Here is a 15,798-nt window from a genome sequence, read left to right as displayed (position 1 = left end):
TAGCCGTAAATCAATCAAAAAGTGCTTATTTACGTTATCAATTGCAAAATATTTTCATTCGTTTTGTCAGAGACCTCTTTTGGTGACATACCGAAAGTCAGTGTGACTCACCTGTAGGTTGCATTTTTCTACTTTTTCTTTGCAATCTGTTATGTTTATCGACGTATTGTTAAGGGAATCACACAAATTAGGAAACAGCAGCATATTTAGTAGATTTACAGACAAGAAGGCATCATTTGCCCACCAAGGCCCTATTTTCTACCTTATGTTGTACTGAGTACATTTACCATCCATTGTTAAAAAAAGAAAGCACGTAATGATGACATAATTATCAATCTTTAGCTGTCTTTAGTGTGAAGTTTAAAAAAAATGACACGGGCGCTAAATCTCTAATCTAATTAATCTAAGAATTTGGAAAACGTACGATACGAAGATATTTGTTTCACAATTTAGCCCTACTCTGTATATTCCCGTCTTTTCCTAATTAAAATAGATGCATTTACAAAAATGTCTTCAACCACCTGGTGTATCAAAGTTTAAAATGACGTCATTGACATGAAATGATAAATAAATACATGTATGAATTACAATTATTTTATTAAGATAATTACTTAATCAACATCAATTACTATTCTATAAGAAATTTTGATGGAATTCGGTAAGTTTTTTTCGATAAATCGTAAATTTTGTTTCTGTAATTTTTTTATGATAGTTGTTAATAATATTAAAATAAAGTAGAGTTATTTAAATTATTAAATTACAAATCGAGCAACATGTTTTGCCGCAGATTTAAATCGAAATTTTGTTATAACGTCATCTTTTCTGATGAGAACAAATATGTACAAAATTTTAAACGATACAGTCTAAATATATTTAATATGGAAAATGTTGTTAGAGACTTTCAGAAAAATTGGATAAACCGTTCCTACAGACATATGTAAATAAGTAATTCCAAAAAATTAAAAATATGTTATCAAAACACACATAGCATTGGGTATCAGGCATATTTTTTATTAGTTGATATTTATTTTTATTATTGTTATTATTATTTTTAATGAAGTTATTAAATTTTCAGATGAGATAATTTTTTTTTGCCTTTTTAACTTAAACATTTCTGCTCCAACATCAGCGAAAAGGGTTACAGACGACATTTTTCAAAAACTTTTTGAACTATTGACCTATATTTTACTAAAATATATTTTATTTATTTCGTTCAGAAAACCGATGACATCATTTCAACAAATTATTGAACAAATTTTTATTGAAAATTATGTCCTAAAACATAATGTTAATTGCACCCGAACGCTATGAGTTTATTTTTTAGAACTGATTGTAAAGAATGATCCAAAAAATAAATCAGGAACTGATTTATTTTATTAATTATTATTACTATGTAAAAACGTAAAAGTTCTAGCTACACAGTAATGTAATGAACTAATGATGTATACTAAAATCAGTAGATTTATTGATTCATTGAAAATTTTATTTTAATTTTACATACAAAAGAGGAACTTCAGAAACGGCTCATCAAATGTGGCTTAAATATTTCCCATTACATATTTTAAATATTATTAAATAAATAAAAAATAAAAAAAAAATGCTGTAGTGTTCATGAGATTTCGGAGACGAAGTATTTCTCATAAATAATTTTAGATTTTTTTGTACTTTTTTGATAACAAAGTATAATATTCTCAAAAATGGTATAAAATAATAATTACAAATTGTTCTACATAAAATAGTTAATTTGTACTACAAACATATGATAATGACTTTACAGAAGAACTAATGCTTAAGGTTGTTACTACGCTGAAATGCACCAAAAACAGCCCTGACCGAAGCTTTATAAGAATCAATAGTAATAGAACAGCTACCGGTGACTAAGTAAAAAGTTGATGATTCTTTATACAAGGTAACTCTTATTTGATACAATCTCTGTAACTTTTTTGTTGTTAAAGATAAACCGTTAGTTCTTTGAACAAATTTGTATCATTTTAAAAGATCTAAGTGGTAGTAACCACACATTTTTATTATCACTTCCAGTAGAACCGAAAATAACGTCAACTTAATTTTTTTAATGGAACATTGGGTATATTTTTTCATAAATGGAAAGATTGATTTTTTTACTCCAAAAAAAAAAACAAAAGCAACCAATATTTTAAAATCAGTAATAAAAAAGTTATTTAGTAAAATATCTCAAATATTTTCCATTTAATTCAAAATCTGGTTACTTGAAAACCAATTGAAAAATTGTTAGTATCACATAGATCTTTTAAAATAATACAAATTTGCTCAAAGAGCTACAGGTTTATCTTTAAGAATAAAAAAGTTACAGGGATTGTATCAAATAAAAGAGACACCCGTTATAACACGTACTCTGTTTCTAAAATGTATTTAATCTTATTAAATTAAAAGTTGATATGTTAAACAAAGTTTTTTTTTAATAAACGTCTTCTCTTTTCTTTAGAAAAATAAATTAAAAAAAAAGTTATTCATTATTGCTACTGAAAGTTCAAATTGGTTCAGATTATGTAGATATAACATACAATACTAAATTAGTAAAACGGCAGATTATGAATAAAAGGAGCTGTTCTGACCATAGGAATATTTAAAAAGTTTTCTAGCAAAAATATTCAAGTAAAATTTGGAGTATTCAGTTAGTATTTTATCAATCAGTTATAATTCATTTTATCATACAGAACTAATAAATAATTACGGAATAAAAAAAAACAAACAAAACATCTCGTTACATAGGTATTGCTTGCCTAGGAGTCCCTAACCAAGTGTCAAAATAATTACATACCAAACTATTCTACCTCATTGTTACATGCAATATATCTATAACGAATTTATAATGTAGTTTTTTTATTATTATTCCGAAATTATTCTGGAGGTAATATATGAACTAAAATTAATTTTTAAAATACCTACTAGTCTAATATTCTGCCCAATTTCACTTGAAAATTCATGCTAGAAAACGTATTAGATGACCCAAAGTTTTAGCAAGTAAATCCCTATGGCTAGCATTAAAAAGAAGGCACTGTATGTGGATATTTTTAATAAATAATTGTTGAGAATTTTAGTTCGTACTATATGGCAATAAATAATGTGCACAAACCCGATCATCAGTCCAGCCACTGACCCCCAAAAGATTTTTTGTTTTCATTATCTGCGTAAACATTTAATATTAATCATTACAATTTATTATAATAATGGGACGAACACAATAACGATTGTAATCCCAACATTGCGAACATTATTTTGAATCTAAATATGAAAAACCAGTAAAAGGTGTTCTCAAAACCTCATTAAAGAGATACGATCGGTATATAAGAATGAATAAAATTAATAAAGTTGTCTAACCATCTCCCGTGTTACGCACAGCATGAATGGACACAGTCATATTATTAGAATTTTGAGACTTTATAGATTATTACAAATACTTTTTACATGAATTTATTGTAAAAAATTATACTGATTTTTTGGGGTCGGGTTTCTATCGTACACTTTTTAGCTAAATGTTTTTAATAAATCTATTAAAAATTATTACTATGAATGGTAGCCGAAAACTTGGCAACATCGCACATTCTTCACCCAAGCACATCAAAATAAAAACTAATGACGGAAGAAAATACAGAAATTAAAATCAGTTTAGTATAATAACGGAATTTACAGTAAAACTGTTGTCTTCTGGTGTCATCGCCGTTTTTCAATGTTTTCGCAAAAATTGAAAATGCATTTTTTTCATTGATTATGAACACGGACTGTCATATGACTAGCGCAGCATATTGTACGCAATGGAGTTGTGTGTGTATAAATTTTGTGTTTTTTAAAAACAATTATTTATTTTAGTAATTTTTTATCATGAAAATGAATTGAAAACATGTTTTTTATGACCAAGAATAACACAACGTCCAAATGAAGTCGTCAGAAGAGCTTTTTAGAGTGTACCAAAGCCACACTCAAACGAACTACTGGATAAAATTGTTACACACAAAAATCAGGCAGGTAAGATTTCACATTACTAAGAAAATATCGCAGTTTTAGCATTTAAAAGATCACATTGGACTTATTCAGTTTCACATTTGTACACTTTTCCTTTATTTTTCTTTTGATACCTTGCAACCCAATGTTTTCATACAAAAATTATTGTTTGCATTTTTCAGGTAGTGGGCTGGAATGCTTAGTAAATTTTTGCATGTGTTGCCCCCTTTGTCCCCATTTGTTCGCTCTAATGGTTCAAAGACACCAGAAGAATAAAATGGCCTCAGAACAGCCGTTGAAGAAGAAGTTAAGACGAGGTAACAGTTCAAATTCAGCAGATGAAACAGATTTCATTCACATCACAGAGAATGGGGTAGCAAACGATTTATCAGCGTTCCACCTGTTTCCTGCAAACGTTAATGAGGATGATATTACTTTGAATGCAGTGAATTTAGAGTTTCATGGGAGTAAGTCGGTGTTTCGGACTAGTGAACTTAGTGAAAGTGATGAAAAGTGCATTGAAGACAAAACTGAAGATGACAGAAAGGATTATCCTACAAGTAGTTGTTATTCAAATGCTCATATTACAAGTTGTGAAAATATCTCTTTACAAGCAGCACCGAATATGGTCATTTGTACAAATTTTGGTAAGAAGAATGAGCAGGAGACTGAAGATTTGAATAAGCAACAGATGATGGTGGATCCAGAAGGAGAAGAAACTGAAACGTTTCATAGTTATTTAGTAAAACAGTGTCTTTGTGGTATCCCAGATCGTGTTTTGAGGAAGCCATTTGAAGGTCATCAAATTATAGATGAGAATGGCAGTCGACTAGCAATGTTGAGTGAGTGGTCGACACAGCAAGTGTTACAGTTTTTGTCGAATGTTCAACTACTGTTTGATGTGTATTTAAAACAAAATAATAATGGGCACATCTGTTCACAAATTGTAAATATTTGCAATATTTTTGTACATAATGAACATAACTTGGTTGAACAGATTTTGTCACTATGTGAAACGAGAGACAAATATGTAAATTATTTGGCAGCAAAGGTTTTTAGTAGTTTCTTAATAATTGCTAAAACATACATAAATAATGAGTGGCTTGAAACAATAGTCAGCTTTTTAACTATTGAGAATACTGACTATGTGAAAATGAATTTTGCTTTAGAAATAATAAAACGTGTAGTGGAATGGAAGAATGTTGACATTCATGTTTTGGAAGAACCTCAAAGTGCAGATGTAGCAGGCAGCAGTACTCAAAATGTTGACATTAACATAAACTGTGTGACAGTTCCTTATAGTGATGCAGAAAGTTATGATACATCAGGAATCAAAGGATTAATAATCAAAAGTTTGGAATCCAAATGGCCAGAATTGATTAACAAAGTTCAGTATTTAATTACCCATAATTCCTCAGTTGAGGCACAAACTTGTGTTCTTACGTTCCTAGCCTTATGGGAAAGTACCATTTCAGTTAAAGCTAATTTAAGTGTGATCGATACAAAACCTTTTTATGCCCATTTAGAAAATTTTGTTGGAATGCTTAATAGTAACTTACCACCAATTATTTGGAAGCAGCTCCTGTCATTGTTCAACGAAGTTCTGTGTTATGGAAGCACATTAGCTTTACAAGATATGTTGCCTGAAGACACGTGCCAGCTAGCACATTTGATTGTGCGTTATGTCAAAGACTTCCGACTGTTAGATAGTTTACCATACAGAAGATCAGAAGGCTACACTGTAAACAGTTTTGTGGGAACCATACCTAGCACACAACCAACGCAGTCAAACATTGATAAAACACTTCTACAAAAAATGATTTTATTAGTACTGAAAAGCGTAGCAATCACAATCAAGGAGACGCGGTCAGATAGTTCAGATTCAAGTGTGGGATCTGAAGACTATGATTTTTCACATGACATGCAACTCATAGCTCGTTCAATAAGGGATGTATTAAAGAAAGTCGATGTTTTTGTTAAAGTCAGCTTAGAATTTCATCCAGAAACTCCGTTTTCGAAGATACTCATTCATTTATTTAGTGATCAGGACGATTACATGATAGAAGCTATGGTTTGTACCTTAGACATAAAGACCGGGATTTCGTATCAAACTCCGTTAGCTCCTGATTTTATAGCTATGTTAAATCCTGTACATTCGTTCATAGAGTTTTTGAAAATTGTTAGTCATGATGCAGAGATTCTTTTGGATTATTTAGTTAGTAATGAAACTTGCTTTTTGCTGTATTTATTGCGATTCTTAAAGTATACAAGACGAAATTGGGACGTTTTTGTAAGTAGTTGTTATGAGGGTGGCGCTTCTAGAACGAATGAACTTGACAATACCATGACAGTTTTAATAAGACTAAAAATACAAATTGATCGCCTTGTATCAAAGAATTTGTTCCCATATAATATTAATCCCGTTTTAAGACTGCTCGAAATTTGTGAAAATCTTTATGAAGGCAATGAATACAGCTGATAGCTTTAATTTTCATGAAGTAAATATTTTTATTTATGTATATAACTTGTTGTGGAATAGTACAAAATCTTCTGATTTCTTCTAATTTATTTTAGTATTTTTTATTACAATACGAGAACAAATAATACAGCTATAATCACATTTTTGCTGTGGTTTCTAACTAAATTTAGTTTGTTGATCAAACATGATGCATCATTTCAATTTTTAAAACCATTTTCTATTGTCTTTAACAAAAGCTAGACCGCACACGATTTTCAAAACAGCTTACTAAAATCCCCCTTTTTTTAATGTTTTTTTAAGTGAATTAACTGTTAATTTATAAAAACGTACTAAGTTATTATTTGTGTGTAGGTAGGGTATAAGTGTTTGCAAGTCGTATTAAAATACTGAGCACCTCCAAATAAATTACGTACCAAAAGTGCTGTTCAGTGTCGTTTGTATCCAACTATATGTTTGTTGAGCAAGTTTGGAAAATAATAAATCAGATAGACCCTAATCACATTTTGCAATTTCAAAAACTACCAGCGCTGTAAAACTACCGCTCTTAAGCATGAGAATTTAGTTCAAAACACGGCCAGTTTTTAGTTTTTACAACACTGGTAATTACGGAATTATATTTTTATTATTATTAAAACAGCTTCATAGACCATTTAGAGCTTTCGCTTCCTTCCTTTGATTTATATTAACAATCCGCCTTACAAGTCATACTTAGTTTGATTTCTTATTTACCAACTTGAGTTTAGTAAACATATGGATGCATAACTGTGCCTTTGTGTAAAGTAAATTTGTAAAAATTTTAATAACACGTTTTGTACAGTACAGAACTATATTTTTATGGTCTAAATTGTATTAGTAGAAATATGTCTCCGTTAACATCGTAATAAAGTAACTAGCACCACATTTATTTTGAAGTGCTGAATGTTTGTAAATTTCAAGGTTGTGGTAAAAAAAATGTAAAAATTAATTCTGTGCCTTTATTGAGGCTGCTAAAACCTATAATTCTTAAGATAGATCAGTGGTAGGTGTTATATTTTTTTAGTCGGAAAGTTGCAACTAAATGATGTAACTGGTAATGAGTAGGAACCACAGCATAACTGAATGTAGCTGTAGCGGCAGTGTATTCCATTTTTCATGAAGACATGGCAATATTTTCTTTATTTAACGTAGAATTGTTTTGAATTTCATTAGTATGTGTAGCTGAAACTGCTACATTTTAGCGACTCTAAAACTTTTTCACTGTGATATAGGGCTACTATGGTGTTGCAGTGCAAACAAGACCTGCAGAAAAGATTTTTTTTGACTTTTTCATCTTGGAGGTTACAATATAACTTATTACTTAAATCTGTAGTAAATACTACAAACCAGAGCACACATAACCGTTCAAAATCAAGTCAGGTATTGTGCCATCCAACATCTGTCAAAGTTTCGTAATGTGAACTTTTCTTTTCTAGTGCCATCGGGAACAGGAAAACTGGGCAGAGGTGTCATGCAATTGTCAAAATTTCTAAACCAGACCTTAGCTACTCATAACGACGCTTTTAATGGTTGACGTATTTATCATTTTGACACTGACAAAATATCAATCATATTGACGCTAAAGGTGCATTTACATTGGCATTTTTTGAAATGACAAGAACAGACTGCCCAGAATTCCATGTCCCTCATAGTACATAGAAGACTCATATTTTCACCACGTTGGTTTGATGCACAAGTTAAACTGTTAATTGTAGAAATCAAAAAAACAAACTTCAGGTGTTTATGTAAACGGTTCAGTTGTGTAAAAATAATCGAGTTTTGTAAAAATCACGTTATTTTCGTATGAATTTTTTTTATTCTGAACAAAGTTTTATGGTAACATGACCGTGTTACCATAAAAGGTGCAAGGTGACAAATCTTGTCGTTTCAAGACCATAGTATATCCTGACAATATTTAAAAAACTCTAAATGAGAAATTAAATAAAGAAGAGATAAAAGTGTCTTCAAAAAGAGTACACTATATATTGTATTTTTAGACAGCGGAAATTGTCTCCACTTGTACGTTCGTCTAGATAAAGGCCGTCAGTACTGTCTTCCAGTTTATGAAATTAAAAATCAAAATATTGGCACCGTATATCTAAATTAAAAAGTCCCATAGCTTATCACTGTGGATTTCATATTGAGTCATGAAAAGCGTACTTTAATATAAAATTGTATTTTTTTCCATTTTCACTATTCGAAGTAGAGAGTTTGACTAAATGTTGAACGGAATTCACGGCCGTTGAAAATGTTTCTGGCGAGCATGTAAAAAATTGCCATGTTTAAGATCTTCATATTCACTTTGACAGTTGTGGTCATGGTTTTGATGTAAATGGTTAAAGCTGAGCGACAATGTAAGATCTTGTACTGTCTCTTTATGTAATGATTGATAAATTGTATTTAAAAAATTAAATAAGTCTGTAATAATTAACTTATTTCTCTTTATTTATTCACTATTAAATAGATTCTTTGTAACAAATTGTAAATTAATTGTAGTTACCTTAATGAAATGTAAGTATTTGACTCATATTGTGTAATATTAAATAGGATCATGAATCATGATGTTTTATTTCTGTTGTAAACAGCAGTAATTAATTTAATAAAAGAAAGGCCATGATGTGTTGCTGTGTCCATATGTGTTAAATTTGCAGTAATTTTTGTTTAATAAGCTTGCTGTCATTTGTTGTAACAATAATAGTCAAAAATAAGTGAATGTGTCAGTAAGCTCATTAAATGAGACCTAATAGAGTTCAAAAACAGATACGTTATTTTGTAAAAGAATTTACTTAACAATAATTTAATATTTCTAAAAATTGTACATAATGTACTAATGTATTTTTTTATTCAATACAAAACGTTTTAGTAACCATAATATTCATTTCCATAAACATTTTATTGTAATCACTAGTAAGTAATAACAGGCAATGGAACAATGGGACAGGTAGTACAAATTATTACGTTAACCTCAAGTCACAGAAACAGTAGAATATAATTTTTAAAATACTAATTATCATAGTCTTCATCAATACATAAATTGTCTTCTGTGTTTTGACTGTAATAGTGATGTGAAATCGGTATCAACGGAGGGATGTTGTCACAATTGACTGGCGGTGTATTTTCATATACATTACTATTTGAAGATGTGCTTCTCGCCGGAACTAAGGGCGGTACAGGTACAGGTACAGGTTCGGCTACAGTTACATGCAGCGTAGATTCTTCTTTTGTTTGGTCAAGCAAACTATTAACTGAAAAACTCAACTTCTTGGACTCAATTTGTGCCACTTTAGGTCCATATTGGATGACTGGTGTTCTGCCCGTGGATGTACTTTGCTCTGTATAAAAGTTTGCTGATATCTCAGGTTTTGGCAAATCTTCTGGTAAGGTTGGCTGTGAATCCGGTTTTATATTGGATTCTTCGAGTTTATGTAGATTAGCTTCGAACAACGCGTTGTTTTCGTTATCTTCTTGTGCACTGGCGTCTGGGATGTTTTTCACTAAGTCTTTTAAAAAGTCAAAACGACTTTCGGATAATATACATTGCTTCATATGGGACGGAGTTAAAGTCTTTGCATTTCTTGACTGTGTTATCTGCATCGACTTTGTTAACAGAGACTCCACAAAAAGTTCTAGAGTTCGAGGTAGCTGGCATTAAGGAAATTATACATAAATATTATTTTAAGTTAACTGACAAGACCAGCATTTGTTTGTAAATGTGGCTCATTTATTATGAACAATTTCTTTTTACACAGCTAAGGGGAGGCTAAGGAACTAATTACCTCAACAATAAAAAAAGTATCGCTAAACAATAAGCATATCTTCTTTATAAATTCAAAAATTAATCTTTAACAGCACATGCTTTACAAACAAAAGCTGTTCACTTCGAATTAGATTTCAAGTAATTTTGTTGATATATTTCTCAATTCTGGAAATAGCACAACAAAACAAAGTGTTAAGTTTTTGAAAGGATATAAATTATAACTGGTACAGCTTGTGCCACTTTTCCCACTTCTTCATCTGTTTGCATAATTTTTTTTATACGTCCCTAAAAGTCAACAAAAAAAATCTTCGATTTTGGCACAAAATTTCTACTTACTGCTGGAAATCTGGCATTATATTTTTTCTTTTTTGAAGGCATATTGTTAATTCTCTAATTTCGTTTCAATTTGTCAACAATCACTTTCTGGAATTGACAGTTGTACGGGTGAGGTTATGTTGAAATATTTTGTTGGGCGAACGAAAATGTTTAGGGTTTTAAATTTTTCAGTATTTTCCTATTTGGTAAAAACAAAAATCACCAAGAATGGGCAAGTGGGATGGTGGGAAACACAAAAAAAAGTGTCAAAACCTCGGACATAACCTGTTAAGATGTGGTGAAAATTTTGGAAGAGAAGTCATATATAAAACACTAGATGATGAATGAGCGAGCAGATTTTTATATAGAAAAACTGTATACACCGTACGTGCTTTGTGAATGTTAGGGTCCCTGTGTCCTGGTCTGTAGACTTGAATTAATTTGTAAATATTAAAAAGTAAGCCGCTGTGGGTTCTATGATTTTGAATTATTATCATACTTTTTAACTTTTAGAGCATCTTTTCAGTAATGGATCCTACAAGCAGAGTAGTAGTCTTAATTGACATGGATTGTTTCTATTGCCAAGTAGAAGAAAAACTCAACCCAAAGTTGAAAGATAAACCAATAGCTGTTGTACAGTATAATGCATGGAGAGGTGGAGGGTATGCTCACTTTAATTTGCGTACATGGAAGTGTTTACACGTTTTTATTCACCAGAATAATAGCTGTTAATTATCCCGCTCGCGACGAAGGCGTTACTAGACATATGAGAGGCAACGAGGCTAAAAAGAAGTGCCCTAGTATTAATCTAGTTCAGGTTCCTGAAGTTCGTGGAAAAGCTGATTTAACAAAGTACTGTTGCATTTACATATTTTTCAGTCATGTATGTACTGCATTATTTTAGGTATCGAGATGCAGGCAAAGAAGTAGCAGATGTTTTGGCTACATTTACTCCACTTCTTCAGAGAGCTTCTGTAGATGAAGCATATTTAGATATTACTGAACTGGTTGAGAAAAGAATTTCAACAGATTTAAATGACTTAAAAGTAGACAATTTAACCAACACTTTCATTGTGGGATCTGATTTAAATGATTTTCTTCATAATATAAATTATAGTCAAGAATTTTCTACAGGTAATTTAAAACTAGCAATGGGAGGTCTTATTACTGAAGAAATACGTTTTGAAGTTTTTAAAAAGACAGGTTGTGTACTGATTTTTAATTTAATAAAAATAACGTTTTTACATTTAGGATACAAGTGTTCTGCGGGGATAGCCCACAATAAAATTTTAGCGAAATTAGTATGTAGTTTACACAAGCCCAATAAACAAACAATTTTACCACAGGATGCAGTTGAAATGTTTTTTGAGACAACATCAATTAATAAGATCAAGAGTTTAGGAGGCAAATTTGGACAAACTGTTGCGTCCGACTTTCAAATTAAGTTCATGAGCGAGTTAGCAAAAATACCAGAAAAACAATTAATGCAAAAATATGATGAAAAAACTGCGTAAGTAACGTTCAAGTAAAGTTAATGTACATTCTAAAAAAATTACTGTTTTGTGTAGTAATTGGTTGTATAATGTATCAAGAGGTATTGATTTGGAACCTGTAACAACAAAGTTGATATCTAAGTCCATTGCATGTTGCAAAAACTTCCCTGGGGTAACGTCATTGAAGTCTGCAGAGAGTATCGAACATTGGCTTTGTAAGTTGTCAGAAGAAATGGGCGAAAGATTGGAAAAAGATTTAAGAGAAAATAATAGAAAAGCTAAACAAATCGTTATTAGTTTTTCACAAGAGATAAATAAAAAAGATGTGAGCAGTTCAAGAACACATCCACTGTCATCTTATGATCCACACAAAATCGCTAGAATTGCTTTTGATGTTATCAGAAAATTTTGTCTTCGAAGTGATGATACTTACCATGTGAAATTCTTAGGTTTAAGTGCATGCCACTTTGAAGATGTTAAAAAAGTAAGAGAAATCACAACATTCTTTCAAGTTAGGCAAAGCACAAGTACTTGCCAGAAAATAGGTAAACAAGACAATATTCAAGAAGTAGAGTGCAACATTGTGGATGAAAATTGTGAAAAGAAAGATAATGAGATCACAGAAAAAAATATATATTGTCAGCTTACACAAGAATTAGATGAAGATATTAACCAGTTGATATTTTATGATGATTCATGTAGGCTTAAAAATGACAACAATATTTTAGAACAATTAAATAGCTCTAGTGCCACAGATTTGACAGAAAATTCAACCAGTAACAATATTTGCAATGTTAATGAAGAAACTCAAGAATGTGAAAAACCTCCATCATCATTCTTTGTCAACTATTTTGATAACGATACTGTACCACAAAGTGATATAGTGTCAATAGAAGATAATTCTCGCCCTGATTCCGACCATAGTGAAGGTTACGTTGATAATTATGTTGAAAAGGAAGGTGAAACTTGTACAGAGTGTCAGAAGCTCATACCACTCGATGACTTAATGTCTCACCAAGATTATCATTTTGCTTTAAAATTGTCAAGAAATGAAAACTCCCTTCAAAACACAAACACCAGAGACAATAATCATCAAAAACCTGATGATGCAGTTAACACCAGTAAAAAACGAGGTAGACCCAAAAGCATAAAAAGAAAAGTTGAAGGAAATAGTACATTGATGATATTTTTTAAAAAGGATGAAGAAAATGATCCAAGTGCTGTTACAGAAACTTGCTTAGAATGTAATAAGAAAATAAAAATAGAAGAACTTAGTAGTCACATGGATTATCATACAGCAAAAAAAATACATCTAGAAATAAATGCAATTAAGTCTTCTGCAAGATCTGTAAGCCCACCCAAAAAGAAATCAAGCAAAGGTAAAAATCAAACATCCAACAGAAGTGTTATTTCATTTTTTAGACCTGTATAATGAATCATTTTACACTTTTATTGTATGTTAAATTTTATAGGTAATTCGTGAAGATGTAATTATATTTTTACAATACATTTTTATTTTATAAAGCAATTTACTTATTTTTAAGTAAAATTATTTTTGAGTAAAACATAATCAAATCCAACTTAATACTCAGTAAAATCTTGGCAGCCTTGTTACTAAACAATGACAAATATGACTTTAAATATGTTTAATTTTCCTGATTAGTATTTGTTGATTAAAGTAGAATTTACACCTTCATTGTTGACAAGCAATTAATAGTTATTTCTACCTCCTCTACTGTAATTAGAGTGACCTCTTCCCCGGCTCCGATTGCTTCCCCTGCCATGATACTGTTGGTTGTGTTGTTCTTCTTGTACATACTGATCTGCATAGGTAGTTCTACTTGATTGAAATGAATCATAAGTCTTGGGGCGTTTCGAATTTTGTTCATAGTAATAATCCTTTCCATAACTACCTGCGCTATCAAAATTCCGATTATCATAACTACTTTTGTTGTCATTACTATAGTTGCTTCTACCCCCACTATAAGTACCCTCTCTGTTGTAACTAGAGCCGCTGTAGTTACCACTACCAGAAGTGTAACTACCGGCGCTATCAAAACTACGGTTCTGACTATAGTTGGTATTTGAACCGTAAGTATTCCCACTATAGTTGGTATTTGAACCATAACTATTCCCACTATAGTTGGTATTTGAACCATAATTACTCCCACTATAGTTGGGTCTACTACTGCTAGAATTATCATATCCACCTTGGTTACTTGAATAACTTCCGCTGTAATTTCCAGCACCAGAATCTCTTGAATAATTAGGTTTATTGTAATCATTGCGATTGTAGTTGCCGCCTCCTGAACCGCCACCTCTACCTCCCCGTCCGCCACCAGATGGAGTAGTTGTGCGCTGCTGCCACGACGGCATTTCTGGAGGAGGTGGGGCCTGTTCTGATGTTCTTCCACCTCGGTCAGGAACCTAATGTGAACATTATTTTATCATATGATATAAACACTCAAAATAATAATTATCATAATACCTGTCCAATTATAACTTTATTTAATGATGAACGAGTATTTTTTCTCACAGAAGAATTACTAGTTTTTTCAATAATTGCAATGTCGCTTCTCGCCGCCAACAAATTGGAAAGTTCCACCTCGGGTTCAGTTTTCAAGCGTTTTCGTTTCTCTGTGTAGATTTTTTCAAATAATTCATCCTTACCTTTTGTTTTATCGGACCACTAAAACTTACATTCAATAAAATGGACCTTTATACCACCATGATTTACTTGAAATGATTGAATAGTGACATCTAATCTTGTAAGCAGCATTTCTCGCCGAATTTTATATTCACTATTTAAATCTTTCTGAACTCCAGTCAAAATTTCCCACTGTTTATCAGAAAGTGTTCCCGTGAAAGCAGGTTGGCCAACTAATTCTTTCCCTACTTTCTGTACAGTGCTTTGAACTGTTGGTACTACTTTTTGGAAAAGTTGCTGAATGGTAATATTTGGGGGTGGTTTAGGAAATCGTAAAGTCATCAATATCTTTCTTAAATTTGCAGCTTCTTCTGTTTCTTGCTACAAAAGAAATTAGATTTAAATATTTCAATGTGCGATTTTTACATACCAGTTTCAACTCGATTTTTTTATCAGGCTTTTTCTCTTGTAAAATTCGTGCTGCCATTAATTCCGTTGCCAAATAATCTAAAAGTAGAAGTCTGTGTTCAACATTTTGAAGACGGTCTGATATGTGACCTTGTGTTAACACCGAATAAGTGCAATCTAGAACAAAAGCAAATGTAAGTAATTAACACATATTACCTTTCACAGTTATTACTTAGTTCTTTCAGGAATGAACTAACTTCCATGATAAAAGCCACTGCATCTTCTGGACTTGTAATAGGATTTACTTGTTCATCAATGTTGAGGAGGGTTCGTAATTCATTTGTCAAAAAATTCACTAATTTAGTGTATTCTATACTTTTTGCACCTTCCTCTAAGGCAGCATCTAAATTACTTTTGTCTAAAAGGGGTCCAGAATACCTAAAAATATAAAAATATAGAAGATATGTGACCCGACATAAACAATATAATTATACCCTAAATCATTTAGCCCATCCAAGAGTTTCTGAGTCATCCTGTAGATGAATTAAATGAAAGTGACAGAATAAATACCTCGAGACCGGCAAAATATGGATAAAATTGACAAAACCAGAAGCACTCTTTTTTCGTCGTCACATTACTCACAATATTGGAAGTGGAAATGTCAAAAAATGACAGAAAGCGACGTCAAATGACGTAATTCCAA

At 31.4% G+C, this 15,798-nt stretch overlaps 4 protein-coding genes across 6 annotated transcripts; 2 read left to right on the top strand and 2 right to left on the bottom strand.

Moving 5' to 3' along the window:
• Positions 1-3,764: 3,764 nt before the first annotated feature.
• On the top strand, positions 3,765-9,332 carry LOC135143302 (protein lines). Of its 2 annotated transcripts, none has more exons than XM_064075165.1 (2): positions 3,765-4,005; positions 4,168-9,332. In XM_064075165.1, the coding sequence occupies exon 2, from the start codon at positions 4,196-4,198 to the stop codon at positions 6,458-6,460; it is 2,265 nt and encodes a 754-aa protein (XP_063931235.1). In that variant the 5' UTR covers positions 3,765-4,005; positions 4,168-4,195; the 3' UTR covers positions 6,461-9,332. The 2 variants fall into 2 exon arrangements, with proteins under 2 accessions (XP_063931235.1, XP_063931234.1); XM_064075164.1 differs by having other exon boundaries at positions 4,164-9,332.
• Positions 9,333-9,349: 17 nt separating this feature from the next.
• On the bottom strand, positions 9,350-10,712 carry LOC135143307 (dr1-associated corepressor homolog). Its single transcript, XM_064075170.1, has 3 exons — positions 10,569-10,712; positions 10,445-10,517; positions 9,350-10,113 (listed from the first exon to the last, which is right to left on the bottom strand). The coding sequence occupies exons 1-3, from the start codon at positions 10,608-10,610 to the stop codon at positions 9,479-9,481; spliced, it is 750 nt and encodes a 249-aa protein (XP_063931240.1). The 5' UTR covers positions 10,611-10,712; the 3' UTR covers positions 9,350-9,478.
• Positions 10,713-10,775: 63 nt separating this feature from the next.
• On the top strand, positions 10,776-13,564 carry LOC135143303 (DNA polymerase eta). 2 transcript variants are annotated; one of them, XM_064075167.1, is made up of 6 exons: positions 10,776-11,004; positions 11,074-11,209; positions 11,265-11,399; positions 11,452-11,750; positions 11,799-12,057; positions 12,116-13,564. In XM_064075167.1, the coding sequence occupies exons 2-6, from the start codon at positions 11,076-11,078 to the stop codon at positions 13,470-13,472; spliced, it is 2,184 nt and encodes a 727-aa protein (XP_063931237.1). In that variant the 5' UTR covers positions 10,776-11,004; positions 11,074-11,075; the 3' UTR covers positions 13,473-13,564. The 2 variants fall into 2 exon arrangements, with proteins under 2 accessions (XP_063931237.1, XP_063931236.1); XM_064075166.1 differs by having other exon boundaries at positions 11,061-11,209.
• Positions 13,517-15,736, bottom strand: LOC135143304 (protein FAM98B). The gene is made up of 6 exons (XM_064075168.1): positions 15,590-15,736; positions 15,328-15,533; positions 15,118-15,272; positions 14,778-15,068; positions 14,529-14,729; positions 13,517-14,467 (listed from the first exon to the last, which is right to left on the bottom strand). The coding sequence occupies exons 1-6, from the start codon at positions 15,625-15,627 to the stop codon at positions 13,751-13,753; spliced, it is 1,608 nt and encodes a 535-aa protein (XP_063931238.1). The 5' UTR covers positions 15,628-15,736; the 3' UTR covers positions 13,517-13,750.
• Between the last annotated feature and the right edge of the window lie 62 nt (positions 15,737-15,798).

This window comes from Zophobas morio, unplaced genomic scaffold (genome assembly GCF_036711695.1).
Source record: "Zophobas morio isolate AGI-343-1 ecotype UQ-CSIRO unplaced genomic scaffold, CSIRO_AGI_Zmor_V1 ptg000058l, whole genome shotgun sequence".
Classification (NCBI taxonomy): Eukaryota; Metazoa; Arthropoda; class Insecta; order Coleoptera; family Tenebrionidae; genus Zophobas; species Zophobas morio.
The sequence above is the reverse complement of the archived record's forward strand: the minus strand, read 5'-3'. Positions and strand labels throughout refer to the sequence as shown.